Source organism: Centruroides sculpturatus, unplaced genomic scaffold (genome assembly GCF_000671375.1).
Source record: "Centruroides sculpturatus isolate CEXI.00-Female unplaced genomic scaffold, Cexi_2.0 scaffold236, whole genome shotgun sequence".
NCBI classification, from domain to species: domain Eukaryota; kingdom Metazoa; phylum Arthropoda; class Arachnida; order Scorpiones; family Buthidae; genus Centruroides; species Centruroides sculpturatus.
The window spans coordinates 301,459-317,160 of record NW_019384403.1 but is presented as its reverse complement, the minus strand read 5'-3'; the positions used below and the strand labels follow the sequence as shown (position 1 = coordinate 317,160).

General features: G+C 33.0%; 1 protein-coding gene across 1 annotated transcript in view; it reads left to right on the top strand.

The window, feature by feature from the left end:
• Positions 1-10,762: 10,762 nt before the first annotated feature.
• Positions 10,763-15,702, top strand: part of LOC111618738 — a 29,372-nt gene continuing 24,432 nt past the window's right edge. The window contains exon 1 of the mRNA XM_023360304.1: positions 10,763-10,869. Coding sequence (XP_023216072.1) covers positions 10,763-10,869 — 107 coding nt within the window. The remainder of the gene's footprint in view (positions 10,870-15,702) is intronic.

The following is a 15,702-nucleotide window of genomic DNA, read 5'->3' as shown; positions in this document are numbered from 1 at the left end:
AAAGATGGTCAATACTCCGATCACCCTATCTGGTTCTTATTTAACTAATGAAAAGTCCTGCTACCAAGTATGTCCTATCCATTAAATTGATGTGGGTGGAATCGTCTTTAATAGTTAGTCGCGGGTTCGCATCTGACAAACTGACTGGCGACGTAGAGTTTTCCGGTTTTCTTCACGTTTCTAACACTTATTGGGGGTAAGTTTTATATAAAAAATTATTTCAAAAAGCTCTCCCTACCACATTGCCTCAGTGTTGAATTTCCGTATCCCATCAAATTAATTCAATTTCTTACTGTTTGTTTGTTGTATATTTTTTAAAGGAAATATTGCCGAAGCGTTTAAGGCATCATTCTATTGCTCTGGGACATCAGGAATCGAATTCCGGGATAAAATACTGGCCGGAAAAATTCCTCCCAACTATGTGGATTTCAGTCCCGAACTACTCGGCCTAGTCCACAATGGGTACGAATAAAAGTCGCGCATACAGGGCGAAGAGTCAATAAATAATTTTTAAATTATTAACCAAATGGACGAATTTATGATAAGTTTACAAAGATTTGCCATACTTACAGATACTACCTTATATATTTAAAATGGGAAATTACACAATAAAACACTACTAATTTATAGTTTTTTCATATGTTTGTTATTTGATATTTTCAAATAATCAAATTCTTCATTGTATAGGCCTATATTTTTTGTTTTTCTCTAAAATTTTATGATTATTTATCAAAAATATAAATTAATTGAATTTAATGAATTAGTTTTTCTGGTATCAAATTACCTTAATTTCAAAACTAAAAGCAAATAAATAAAATATTTACCTAATAATTAAATGTAATTTAAGCTAAAAAATAAAGAAAATTGTGCTATGAGAAATGAAAACATATAAATAGGAATACAGGTAACCCTCGTATAACACGGCACTTCTATAGCACGAATTCACTCTAACACGGTTCGAGAATTGGGAACATCCCCCCTATAACACGGTGCTTTTATAGCACGGGTTTACTCTAACACGGTTCGGGAATTGGGTAAAACTTTCGTATAGTAATGCAATAAATACTGTATAATGCAATAAAGGGTGCGTTCTTTTATACCTCCGCGAAACTCCGCGCGAGCATTCTAATTGTTTTCTTGGCTACTTTGAATGCTCTTTCAACAAATAATCCATTTAATGGTTAAATTTTACAATTGGGACCCTTCTTTTGCCTCTAAAAGCTCATTTTAGAATTATAGAGTCCTCTACACGATACTATCGATAGTGCGGGCGCCGCCATCTTTCTTTCACCGTCGTTCCGAAATGCCTACAAACAGCGGTGCACTCCCGTTGCAGAGCGACCGCTATTAACGAACGCACCCAAAAACTGTTACCAGTTGATGATGCTCATGCTGAGATCATCATATAGGATGAATAATCCTCTGGTAAAATATTTACTTAAATAATAAATAAGTATTTTACCTATGAAAAGAACGAATACTAAATCCGATTTAAATAAGGATTTAACAACATGTTTTTTTAATTTTTGTAATCTAACCCCCCTTTTCGCACTAGTTCTTTGTTTCGTATAACACGGCAATTTTCTGAAACGTAACTCCCGTGTTATACGAGGGTTACCTGTACTAAATGCTATTATTTTTTGTGGAAGGTGTATTTTCTCTCTTGAACTTTTCTCTCCGATGACACTAGGAGGACTTTTTTAGATTTTTAGCTTTGGGTTAATTTCATACGGCAACGCAATCCACGGGCGATATTAATTAATTTAAAGGAGACTTTCTATGAAAACTGCTTATACGTTAAACACATGAAGAAAACCCAAAAACCTCTTTCACTAGACGNCTGGGGGATTGTAAATACTTGCATTTTCTGTCAATAAAAAATTGTGTAAAACAAGGGCAGCAGCAACTATTTTTTCTATTGTTTTCTCACTATAATTGAGTGGTCTTTTAAAAATTCTAAAGCGCACCGACAGAATTCCAAAAGCATTTTCTACTATTCTTCAAGCTCTACTTAGGCAATAGTTAAACAGTTTTTGGGGATGAGTGAAAGCTGATCTCGTTGGATAAAGTCTCATTAAATTTTAAGAGGAAAAGCTTCATCTCCAAAGAAATATGGGAATACTTTATTAGAATTTAATAATTTATTTTCATTTGGAAGATTTAATTTTTCTTCTAAAAGCTTTTTTGCAAAAGAACTTCTTTGAAAAATCCCACCATCACTTTCACCACCCGTGAAACAAAACTCGACTGAAATAAATTTGTATTCATAATCAGTCACAGCTAAAAAACGTTTGCTAAATGATCCTTTATAATTATAATTTAAGCTTCCACTGTTTTTTGGGCACTGAACTAGTATATGCTTGCCATCAATGCTCCCGTAACAATGTGGTAGCTGCCAACGAGATTCAAAGCCTTTAGCAATTGCTTTCCATTCGTTTTCATAATCTGGCATTTTCATATAATCATTCTTTAAATTGTTCCAAATAACCTATGATAAAAATAATAGCAATTTATAAGTTAATTGCTATTCAAATTTAATAATTTTAATTTATACCTTCGTAGTTTCTTCGATTATTTTAGTAATTGTCGATTGTCCTATTATAAATGAGAAACTGAGGCTCCGAAATGTCTCACCTGTAGCAAGAAATCTAAAAAATTATGTTTTATGATAAAAGTATACTAAAGACCTTACTAATTTTACAAAGTATGAAAGATTAACAAACTGTAATGTTACTGATAATCTGTCTAGCAGATATCGCTTCTCTCCATCGTGTATTTTTCTTAGTTATATTTCTCTCTATTTTTTACAGTAAATATTCGAATAATTCTGGTGATATTCTCAGAAATCTGAAGATTTTAAAATTTATTATTTTGAAATAACCTCAAAAACCAATATGTAAAAAAATACAATCCACTTACTATATATAGTATTCTCGATTGTTAAATTGTAGTTCCGAAATCAATGAATTATTAAATCCATGTAAATCATGCCCTCGAAATAGCTTTCTATCCCACCAGCGTCTCTTTTGGCATTTTTTAATAAAATCATTTCTTAAAATCATCAATGATTGAGTAGAATACAACCACCAACAAATAACAGCGTCAGATACCGACGGCGCCATTTTACTAAACTATATATGACGACGTTACATTTCCGTTTCCTATTTGGCCAAAATTTTTACGTATGTGTGTTCTGACAAAGGCGTAAAACAGAAACTGAACTGAAAGCTGATTTCTGATTCAGTTTTCAGCCACACAATTTTACGCATGTGCATTCCTGGCTTAAGACAACAGGAAGACGTCGGGCGATGTCCTTTTGTGATTTTGTTCCCCGGAATCCACAGGAATCTTAACATTATACACATTATTAATTTTGTTTCTTAAAGTATGACTTTTATCATATTGGAATTGTAAGAAATCAGGGGCATAGAATTTTGTCCTATGTCACTTACTGACACACAATCATTAGATTGGCTCACTTATTTTTTTAAGGAAGGCCTTTCATAAAGTGAAATAGATCCAGACGGCAAGTTCTAGACCAAGTCAGGTCCTTGACGGTTGGTTGGTTGGTTAAGGTTTTTTGGCGCAAGGGCCCTTTAGGCCATGCTGCGCCATGACAAAAAGTAAAATATAACAAAACTAAATATATATTACACAAAATATAAATATGACACAAAAACGTAAATAGAAACAAACAAACAAAACAACAAAATAGATATAAGCATATAATAAATAAATAAATAAATATATAAATAATTAATTAAATTTCTTTATAAATATTTACGACTTTCAAAAAGTTCAGTATCTTATCAAGATTTGGCCTCTGGCCCAAAATCTCTTTAAAACTTGCATTTCCAAAATGCTGTCTACGTATCCTCTCAGAGGCAATGCAGTTGTAAAGTATGTGTTTAACACTTACAGTACAGTTACAATATTGGCATAATGGCTGATCTTCACCCTTCAAAAGGTACAGATGAGTCAACCGAGTATGCCCAATTCTCAAACGAGTAAGAATTACTTCAGATCTCCTGTCATACTGTTTATTACGTGTCCAATTTTCTATATTCGGCTTGATCTCGTGTAGTTTATTGTGGATTTGTGCATTCCACATGTTTTGCCATCGCTCTGCTAGTCGTTTTTTAACAACTAGCTTCAAATCACCTCCTTCAATAGGCATTATATGCTGTGAAGGACTAGCTGCCTTTGCAGCTGCGTCCGCTTCTTCATTTCCTTTTATACCTACATGGCCTGGGACCCAACAAAATTTTACAAAGAAATTACTTGCAATAAGATGGCAAAACAGTTTATGAATTTTAATCACTATGGAGTGGGAACTAGGTTCACACGAGATCAAAGCCTGAAGTGCACTAACTGAGTCAGTGTATATAACACAGCAACGATGACCTTTCCTATTTATATACTTTAGAGCTAAATAAATAGCATGCAACTCTGCAGAAAAGATAGAAGAATTTGATGCAATTTGTTCTGCCACAATTTCATCCTGGCAGACGAAAGCTGAGCCAACGTAATCATCAGATTTAGATCCATCTGTATAAATAGGAATTAAATTCCTGTCACAATGTTGAATTTCTGCAAAGTGCTGTCTATAGACGTAGTCTGGTGTGGATTCCTTAGGAAACTGCTTTAAGCTAAGGTCAACATTTATCACAGGAGTTGACCAAGGAGATATACTACAGACCTCTAGCTGTGAAATGTTGCTTGTGTTAAGGTCAATCGTGCTACTCACATTCTCCGTTCTTATGGGGAATGTAGGGACACAACTAGGGCGAGTTTCAAATAACCTTTTCAGCTGAGTATCTAATACTCTATAATCGACTGAAGGTTTAGAGTTAGATTTCTGCTTTATATAGTAAAATAGAGACAACTGTTCTCTCCTAAGAGACAGTGGAGGCTCATAAGCATCCACATACAAACTTTGGACAGGGGAAGTTCGGAATGCACCAGTGCACAAACGCAGTGCTTGATGATGGATTGGATCCAGCATCCGAAGAGTAGATTCTCGCGCAGAGCCATAAACAATGCATCCGTAGTCCAGCTTAGAGCGGACAAGGGCCCTATAAATCCTGAGCATAGAACATTTGTCTGCTCCCCAGGATCCTTGACACTAGATAATGTCCTTACCTTTCTGTTAATGCTTTGGTGGCACTTCAATAAACATTTTCTTCTACTTAGTAACTTAAATAACAAACTTTGTATAAACTATGGAGTCGATTATGGGCGTTGGCTGTGGGGAGATGATATGGAATACGTCCTTCTCCTATCAAATTTCTTGGCGTACTCCCCAAATAACACTAAAGAATCTCCTTTTTTGATGATTTTCTCCAATGAGAGAATTGTATTATACCCACGTATTTAGGAAGAGTGGGGATTTACAGAGGGGTGGACTGTATGTGACTCAAAATTTATGAAGATAAGGGAAAACAAAAAGGATGTTGAACTTTCGTTGAGAAGGAAGCGACTTTTACCAGTTTCTTTCATTTTTAACTTAAAATTCTTTCATTTAAATCAGAAATATTATTTCTAACATTTATGAATTTAATATCAATTTTCAATTAATTGGGGGGTGTTCGGAATCTCACAGAATCTTTGATGTCCAGTGATCATGTTTTTTTTTATTGCATCGACGCATATTTCTTGGAAAAGCATAGTAAGGTCGTAACACCCTACTCACATGATGCACCAAAGGTTGATTAATTTGGACTTGGACTTGCACTTGGATCATTACCTAATTCCCTTGGGCCAGGCAACTTACTACTATCTACAAGATGGAAGTGACAAAAGTGGTGCCAACTAAACGTATGTCCCAAACCACGATTATTTTTAGGAGTCAAGAATGGGCAAATATTCCACAATGCTATGTTTTTTTTATGAAGTTTCATATTCAAGACAAATTAAAAAACCTTTTCATTTTAGCTTAGAGAAATCCTTTAGCAGCCCGAGACAAATTAAAACCTGCCTAAGAAGTACAATGGTGATAAGTCGCCTCAATGAACTTGCAACAATAAGTGTCCATAGAAAAATTATCAATGACATCATAAAGGATTTTAATAATAAAGTAGTAGAAAAATTCACCAAAATCCAGGAATATTATGCTTTAATTAAAATAATCTTCTTAGGCTTCTTTTAAATGTAAAAAAAAAATGTTTTAATAAAGATCTTTCTTCTCCAGTACATAATAAATGATTGAAACTTTATGAATCGTTTTTATTTTACCTACATATAAATGGATAGAGGATATGAATTGTATCATCTTGCTCCCTGGAACATTGGCTGGCTACACCCTTAGTTTCACTACAAACTTTATGGCTACAAGATGGTAACAGTGTTCCCAAAGTAAAATTGTCTCATGAAGAGTGTGAGATTAAAGAATTCTTAGCCAATTCTCTGGGTTATGTGGAACAGCACATTAGGCATATATTTTCCATAGAGAAGCCAAAAAAAGGAAACAGTCTTGGGTTATCACCATTTCACCCGACTAAAGGCGGCTCCATGAAGACAGGGATATTTTATACATGAGATGGTCATCCAGAAAAGTCCACAACTTTTGTTACTACAGGCATTGTAACAAATGCCTAGCTTATACCCATCTCCAAAGCCAATGTATGTCAGAACAACATTCCCCCAAATGTTCTCAGCATCACCTCTCCAGCAAATGCAAGGTTAAAAGGGAGCACTTTAAAGTGCATCAACTGTTTAAGATATAATAAAACGAGGAAACATAAGGAGGAATGTGTAAATGTAAATCACAGTGTGAGGGATAGGTCTTTCCCAGTATACCAGTTCCACTGTGACATCAGCAGGGCCAACACTTCCCAATAATGGATATAAATATCATACAAATTAATTTAGATAGGTCATCTACTGCAACCGTGCACTCAGTATCCTTCTAATTAATCAATAATGAATTATATATATATATAAATGATTGCAGAAATAGCATTTTGTCTGATTTTGTCTTTAATATTTTGTGCCATATTGATCATTTTCAAATTTTAAGAGGAGAACAACACATCATTAATTCCAAAATTAATTGTTCTTTGTAGAAAATTTTCAAAATAAAAAAAAGAAAAAATGAGGATGCATTGACAGAGACATCATCAACATCTCAAAAAATCTCTCACATCTTGAAAATACTTAGTAGAGCATGCCGTGGATCATGATATTGACTTGCCACTTATACAGAAACCTTATGCCACCAATAAAGTTCTTGGTATTCCTGGTAGTTTTGATTGCATCCACATAAAAGTGCAATAAGCTATTGATGACTTTAATCATGACATTTCTGACTCCCTCGTTCCTGTCAGACGATTTCACCACTACAGAATTAATTCAACATATTAGCTTAAAATTCTTTCTAAATTTCACCTATCTACAACCATCAAGCAGCATCAAAGTGCAACTTTTGGCCCTTTCAAAATTAATAGGAAGCATTTAATCTTACATTTATCATCAGATTAGATAGTAATGTGCTCTCTCCTATTTCGTATGACAGTTTTCAGAATCGAGGTGATTACTTGAGTCTATTTACGATAATGATTTAATTTTACAAAATGGGCCTGGCCCCCAAACATTTTGCTCTCACCAGGGGGAAAGTTACATTGATCTCACACTATCAATAAGGAACATTGGCACTAAAATCCAAAATTGAAAAACCTTGTTAACTGAATCACTTTCATCTCAGGAATATTTAATGTTTGAATTGATCAATATAGATTTCGACAAGATCTATAGTAAAAGCCCCTTGATGTAGGTTCCTGTCCATAGTGAGGGGACCTCCCAGAGTTGGTTTAGTAAGTTCTTTACCATTCCTAGAATCTGGGACCTATTCTGAGTAGTATCTTCAAGCAAACAAATACAATAAAAACCAGTTTCTATTGGAATCAAGTAATTCGTGTTTAATAAACTGTGAAAATGCTATTCCAAATCGTACATTTCGTTTTCGGTTCTGATAACAAAATCTTAGTTATCACACTTGGCTATCAATCACTTTTGAGCTTCTGTTAGAAACATAACAAAAGTGAAAATAACATGGTGTCTTTTGGTGTAAGAATGATTTTACTTCATAAGCAATTGCAAAGAGTATTAATAAACTTTGTTGTTGTATTGCTTAAAAATAATTACCTTAACTACTGTATATCTCAGCAGATAAGACGACCTTCAGCTAAAATAAGGTATAAATTTTTGTTAAAGTTTCATACTTTTAGCATATAGCTGTCCTATAAGATGACCTCCAAACTATCAACTGCCTAAGAATTAGTTTAGATCAGCAATGATCATCTGGTTAACAACACTGTATAGCATATGTGAAATTATGTCCTATTCATAATTTTGTGAAACATCAAATTTTACTTTCTTGCATCTGGCAGCACTGCCTTGCGATTCTTGCAAGCATTCACACTGATTCATGCATTCGGATAATAACCTTCACTATTCACAAAAACATCATATAGGCTATTGTATTTTGTAGACATAGCCTACTCTCTACTAGTAAATAATTACAATTTGTCCGTTTTACTATAACAGTTTTAATTTATATAAATTTCAATCTAACTTTTTTTGTATCTGTCCAATAACTCAACCCCAAATTTTGGTACCTTTTTCTATAATTCAACTATCGTCTTATCTGCTGAGATATAGGATATTTATAATTAATTGCTTTCTTGTTAAAATTTAAATATATAGCTATAGCATTAACATTATTTCTGAAATAGGTTTCATTTGCATATGTATAAATGAAAATGATAGTTTTGAATATAAATATATGACTATCACTTACTTTTTGCCATCTTTCTGCAACTTTTTATATCACAATTCAAACAATTGGCTATTTTTTGCCACAACTTGTGCTGATCTTATATGGAAAAGGAAGCATCTAACTTCCCAGACAGTAATTCAGAGTTGTTTTCCATCAAATTAATAAACATCGCAAACTGGTGACTTCTAGTTCACTACCTTTGTCGTCTTTTCTTCAACATTTTAAAACAAAACTATTTCACTAACGCTAATACAGGACAACACTAAAACCACATACTATGCTTACAAAATCAAGAGTTGTAGTCAAGTGAAAAAATAAAATGTTGACAAAATTGTGATTGGTTAAAAAATAATAACTATTGGTAACATGGACAGGATACATCTCGACCAACTATCTGTAGCAAAACTTACTTAATGTATAGAACATAATAGTGATTTCTCTAAAGTTCATTAACTGCCTTTGGCTAAGCGAACTTATCAAATGTCCCATGCATTGCTCTCGACGAGTAATTAAAAAAGCTCAGAATAGGACCCCTAAATACCCATCCATGGGCTTGATGTGTGTAGTAACCTGTATGCCAGAAATGGTGATGCTGATAGCAGAGGGGCAACAGAACATCCAAAATTCACACACTGCTTTCACCCAAGCTTCAAATAAACAAGAGGCTCAAATCAGGCTTTATTTAAGTCAATCAACTGGTCGTTAGGTCATTCTTGACCTCGACCTGGAGTCAACTGATCGAAGCACACCAGGCAGACCTGTCAGACAAGATATGCTCTTCTTGAATGATTGGGCCTCTGGCCCAGAATCTCTGTCAAACACCCTGTCCCAAAATACTGTCTACGCCCAATCTCAAAAGCAAAGCAATCAAGCAGTATGTGTTTTATAGTAAGAGAACAGTGCATATGCAAAGCAGGGTTAATTAAAAGAGGAGTACCTCAAGCCAGTAGCATTTAATGCTACAGGTCAGTGGGAGTGCTCTACTAAAATGTAAAATAAAAAAAGTAAGAGAACAGTTGCAATACTGGCGTACTGGCTGCTCACCACCCTTCAAAAGGTATTGATGAGTCAACCAAGTATGTCCAATTCTCAAATGAGTGAAAATAACATCATATCTCCTGTCTGAGTTTCTAACATGTCCAATTTTGTATCATAATTATAAACTCATTTATCAATAGTCTGTTGTGGACTTCTGTATTTCACATTTTGCCATCTCCCTGTGAGTCGTTTTTGTCAACTAACTTCAAATCACCTCCTTCAATAGACATTGTATGCTGAGGAGGATTTGCTAACTTTACACATGCATCAGCTTGTTCATTCCCTCTTATACCCATTTGGCCTGGGACCCAACAAAATTTTACACAGAAATTACTCACAGTAAGACAGTGACAGTTTACGGATTTTAATCACTATGGAGTGAGAACTAGATTCACACAAAATCAAAGCCTGAAGTGTACTAACTGAGTCAGTGTTAATGATGCAGCGATGATGACCCTTTCTGATTACATACTTTAAGGCTAAATAAATAGCCTGCAGCTCTGCAGTGAAAATGGAAGAATTCAGTGCTATTTGTTTTGACATGATTTCATTCCAGCAGACAAAGGCTAAGCCAACGTAGTCATCCGATTTAGATCCATCAGTATAAATGGAAATTAAATTCCTGTTACGATGTTGAATTTCTGCAAAGTGCTGTCTGTAGATATAGTCTGGGATGGATTCCTTATGAAATTGCTTTAAGCCAAGGTCAATATTTATCTCAGGAGTTGACCAAGATGGTATACTATCAATCTCAGCCTGTGAAATGTTGCCCATTTCCAGGTCAATCGTGCTGGTTACATTCTCCATTCTAATGTTGAATGTAGGGACACAGCTTGGGTGAGCAACAAATAATTTTACAGCTGAGTATCATATACTATATGATAAACTGCAGAATCTGAGATTTCTGTTTAATATAATAAAACAGAGACAACTATTCTCTCCTCAAAGATGAACACTCATAAGTTTCCACATACAAACTTTGCACAGGAGAAGTTCGAAAAGCACCAGTGCACAAATGCAATGCTTCATGGTGGATTGGATCCAGCATCCAAAGAGTAGATTCTCGCGCAGAGCCATACTCAATGCATCCATAATCCAGCTTAGAGCAGCAAAGGCCCTATAAATCCTGAGCATATAAACTTTGTCTGCTCCCAAGGATAAGCAGTATAGTACCTTTTAAAGGTTTATAGTGCATTGTCCAATAATCCAGCATACTTTGTAGTACTTTGTCTATACAGATTCAACATCCTATATATAGTCAGAATATTACATATACAAAACATTTTCTACAATTTTAAAAGAATTGCTTGTTGATTTTGGTGAAAAATCAACCATGCTCCAGATACAGTTGACCCCTATAACACTGTTGATAATTCTGTTTTATATGAATTCCATGTTGTACGAGTCACTTAGGTTTTACAAATATATGTGCCAGGCTGTGAACGCTCATGTATTTGTAAAATCTAAGTGACTTGTACAACATGGAATTCATATAAAACAGTATCATCAACAGTGTTGACTGTATTTGAATATTTTTTTTATGATGAGTTTACTAAACACATCACTGATCAAATAAATGTTTGCCAAACAATGTATTCAAGAGAAGGTCATCTCTTATAAAACATAGAAGCAGAGATCAGGTATATATCAAATATAGAAAATTTATATAATTAATAAAATAGTACCTTACTTTATTGATTATAAGTGTATAGTCTTGGAACACAAAATAAATAGTGATCCCTTTTTGGGCAGTTTTTGTCTTCAATTTTTATTAAAAAATAGTAACTTATATTGTTTTTTAGGACTGGAAAGAAACCAATAGGAAGAAATCAAATTTTTTAATGCTTAATAATTTTACAGGGAATATTACAGAAACCAACCAATTCATCATTTTTCTGCAGACATTAAATTCTACAAACACCCTTTTTTTAGAGCATGACAAGAAATCAATTTTAAGTATTGAGAAAATTAGATTTTTCAAGTAATCAATGTCCATGGTGCAAAACTAAAGACTTTTCAATGGAATATCTACTTTTAGAATGTCAGAATCTATCAAATATACATGAATTCTTCAAGATGATTCCTCTCATAATTATAAGAATAAACAAAACAATATGAATAAATTAGAGGTATATAAAATATATAATTACGTTACCAAATGTATTAAAAAATTGGAATACTAAACTTACTAAATAAGCTTGAAAACTAATAATGACTAAAATAATGATCAACTAGAACATCGCTGCATAAGTATAACTGTAATAAAATGTGAAAAATAACTCGTCCTTATATGTTAAAATGTCAAATACAACAATAAGCAGATTATTACAAACAAATAATCATAGTGGATAGTCTAGCAACAGATATAATATTATGCTATAATTTTTTTTTATCAAAGCATAAAAAAAAAATGTTCATTAACTAAACTTATCAAACTAAATTAGAAAAAGGAATATTGTTTACTTTATATATTCTTGTATTATTACTACTATTAATCCTAAAAGTGAATTGTAATTTAATTCAATGTTAAAATATATCAAAGTAAAACTAAAATGTAATTAACTATATATAACTATTGTACAGTTATGAACTTTCAATAAGTAGTATTGTACTAATTTAAAATGTACTTCCCCCAGCAACAGGGAAAATTTCTTACTGCTAAATAAAGTTTGATTTGAATTTGAGTATTGAGAAAATTTTACATTTTAATAATAACTCACTTTTTGACCCAACAGCAACAACAAACGACAGTTTAAATTAAAACCTGTTTTTGACTCTTAGAAAATGACAGTCAGTGTACACTCCTGGCACAAACATGACGAAAGCTTACTATTATGGAAAGAAAAATTACAGTGGAAACTTCAAAAAAAAAACCCATTTTGGCATGGAGTCATTCCAACCTTGAGTGTCCTTGTCAGGTTACATCTACAATGTGATAATATACACAGAAAGCGACACTGATGTAAAAAAAACAGCATCCAAGGATTAGACATATCAACTCAGAACAAATCAACAAAAATGGTGTTGTCTTTCATGGATAAGTTATTTAATAAAGACCATAGGTTATTTGTAGATAACGATTATAGTTCCCTATGCATAGAACCTTTCATACAAAAGAAAATTACTGGTATATATACAGTGGTGATATTCAGCGGGTTTGCACAGGTTCGGCCGAACCCGTTGTTAACATTTTCAAACCTTGTTAATCACACGTAACATTTCTCAGTGGTTTTGCTTCTTTTAAAAAATATATTAAAATATACATATTATACTCTGTAACACTACTAAACTAGAGCCTTATACCCCGTTCGCCTTGGTGCGACCTCCCTTGACCGTTTCAATCTCGACTGAAACGAGGTTCAATCGCGGTCGACTCAAGAGAGTTCTTGAAACTAGATCCAGCATAAGAGAGATCCCACAATCCCACGCACGCGAGAAAATCCAAGATGGCTGCGGAACACGTGTCATAATAAAATACAGTAGAGCCTCGATTATCCGACCCCCAATTAACCGACCGTCCTAGTCAGTAAATTTCAAATGTCCACTAGTGATGTGGCGCTACATTATTTGGCTATGTCTTGGCTACTTTAATATTATTTTTACGTGTTTTAGCTGGCAACACTCATTCAACCATGAAAGGAAGCCAGTATTTAAACGAGGCTTAATTTTCTAATTTTTAACGATAAAATAGCGACGATTATTATTTAAAAAAATTTTGTTAGGCTTAACATCGATGAAAATTCAACACAAAGTAGGTTAATAGCGATATACTAATATACTAATTACATGGGATATAATAATATACTACAACTAATAATGGATTTTTTCATACTTTTTGGTTATCCGACTTTTCAATTATCCGACCAACCCCAGTCCCCAATTGAGTCAGATAATCGAGGCTCTACTGTATGTACAAAATAAATTATTTTGAACACACTTTTTTATTATTTATAAATGTATGTATGTATGTGTGTGTGTGTGTATATGTATATATATATATATAATTCTGGCATAAAAAATGTTAAATTTTAACTGACTTAATTTTGCAAATGCATCTTTTTTATTTATAGGGGTATCTTAAGGTCAGTTTTTGTGCTAATGTTGCTAATGCACCATTTGAGCGAAAAAAAAATTGTTAAGAAAATTTTCTGTTAGCGAACCCTTTGTTAAATATTTCGAATATCACCACTGTATATATGTATATATATATATATATATATATACACACTTTGTTCAAGTTGTTTTCTACACTTATACATATAATTTCAGAGAATACAATTCTATATGTAAATTTAACAAGTGCAGAATTCAAGGATAAGTATTTCTACGAAATGTATTGTTTCCACAAAAGCATTGAAAAGCATAAGACTCTTGTCTACTGCTATATTTCTTTCTGGGATATAAAAATATGCCAATTTTGTATTTAAATTTATTACTATTGGCCAAATTTAGTTTTGAATTTTAGTGGGTTGTTGGATTATAGGTGTCATTATTGTTGAAATTAAATTTTTCTTTATTTGTAAAAATCTATTTTTTGATATCAATTAACTAAAAGTTTCCACGAGAAATGTTTCATTAATGGATGAATACTTCCTCTCATTTAGTTTATACAGAATTCCCCTAATTACACATGGTCAGAAATAGATAAATATTTTCTATTGTAATGAGTACAGACGTCTTGCTTGCTTCCATCCATACCTTCTTGGGGGGCATTACGGCTTTTATCTCCTCGAGAAGAGTGCTGAAAAATGTAGATTTAAAAAAGCTGCCCCCTGGTGACAACACATTGCAGAACTTTCATTTGTAAATTTTCATTCAAATGGTAATTATATTATTAGTTTCTGAAGACAAAGTCTGCCCAAAAACTTTTATCTTCAGAAACTAATAATATAATTATCATTCGGACGAAAATTTACAAATACAAATAAGTAATATTAGATTAATTATTAAATGTAATATGAGATGGCACCTAACGACTCCCTCTTTGGTCAAATTTATGAATAATTTACAATTATTGTAGCTGATATTTAGCCCAAAATCATATGGCAGTTGTTGTAGCTTTATATTTTATTTTTTATATTATGTAATTATGATAATGTTGTAGGCATATACAGACATAATTACAAAACATAATAAATAAAAATAAAATCGAAGTTAAAAATTTACTGCAGTATGGTATATATTGAAATACAGTACTGCACATAACCCAATGTGCAGTAGTGTTTCTTTCCTATGTATTTCCCTATCTTGTCATGTATTTTGCAACATACAGCACAGCATGTAGTGGGAGCTGCTGTTTTATCTATTGGCAGAACAAAGTCCTGAAAATGTCTTTCTGTAAGTCTAAGTGCACCTAGTGTTCTCGGCACACCTTGTTTCCTTATCCTCGTTTTAGTGTATTACTCCTCTAATAGCTGTTCAGTAAGTTTCATTCTAAAAGATAAATTTTCCCTTTTGCCACCATTTTTCTTATACAACAAATGTATTGTACAAATATCTACTAAATTAAAAAAAAATACTTTTTTTTTTATTCTTTACTTCACAACTGGGTGCATAAGTAGACACTGGGCATCTTTAAAATTATTCTTTATTTAAGAATATCTTATACTGATACTTGTTTTGGTGTGTAAGATACGATATTCCTAAATAAAGAATGATGTTAAAGATGCCCAGTGTCTACCTATGCACCCAGTTGTGAAGTAAAGAATAAAAGACATGGATTCGGAATAAAAATATTTTCTATATTATTTCTTCCCCTCTTCTCACCACGTTGTATCATTGTAGTCAATAACCTACGGCTTCATTTCTACTCTATCATCATGCATTTCTTTTCTTACTTGTACTCTCTACAATCCACAATCCTGTAAAATAACAGGTTCATTTTAAAT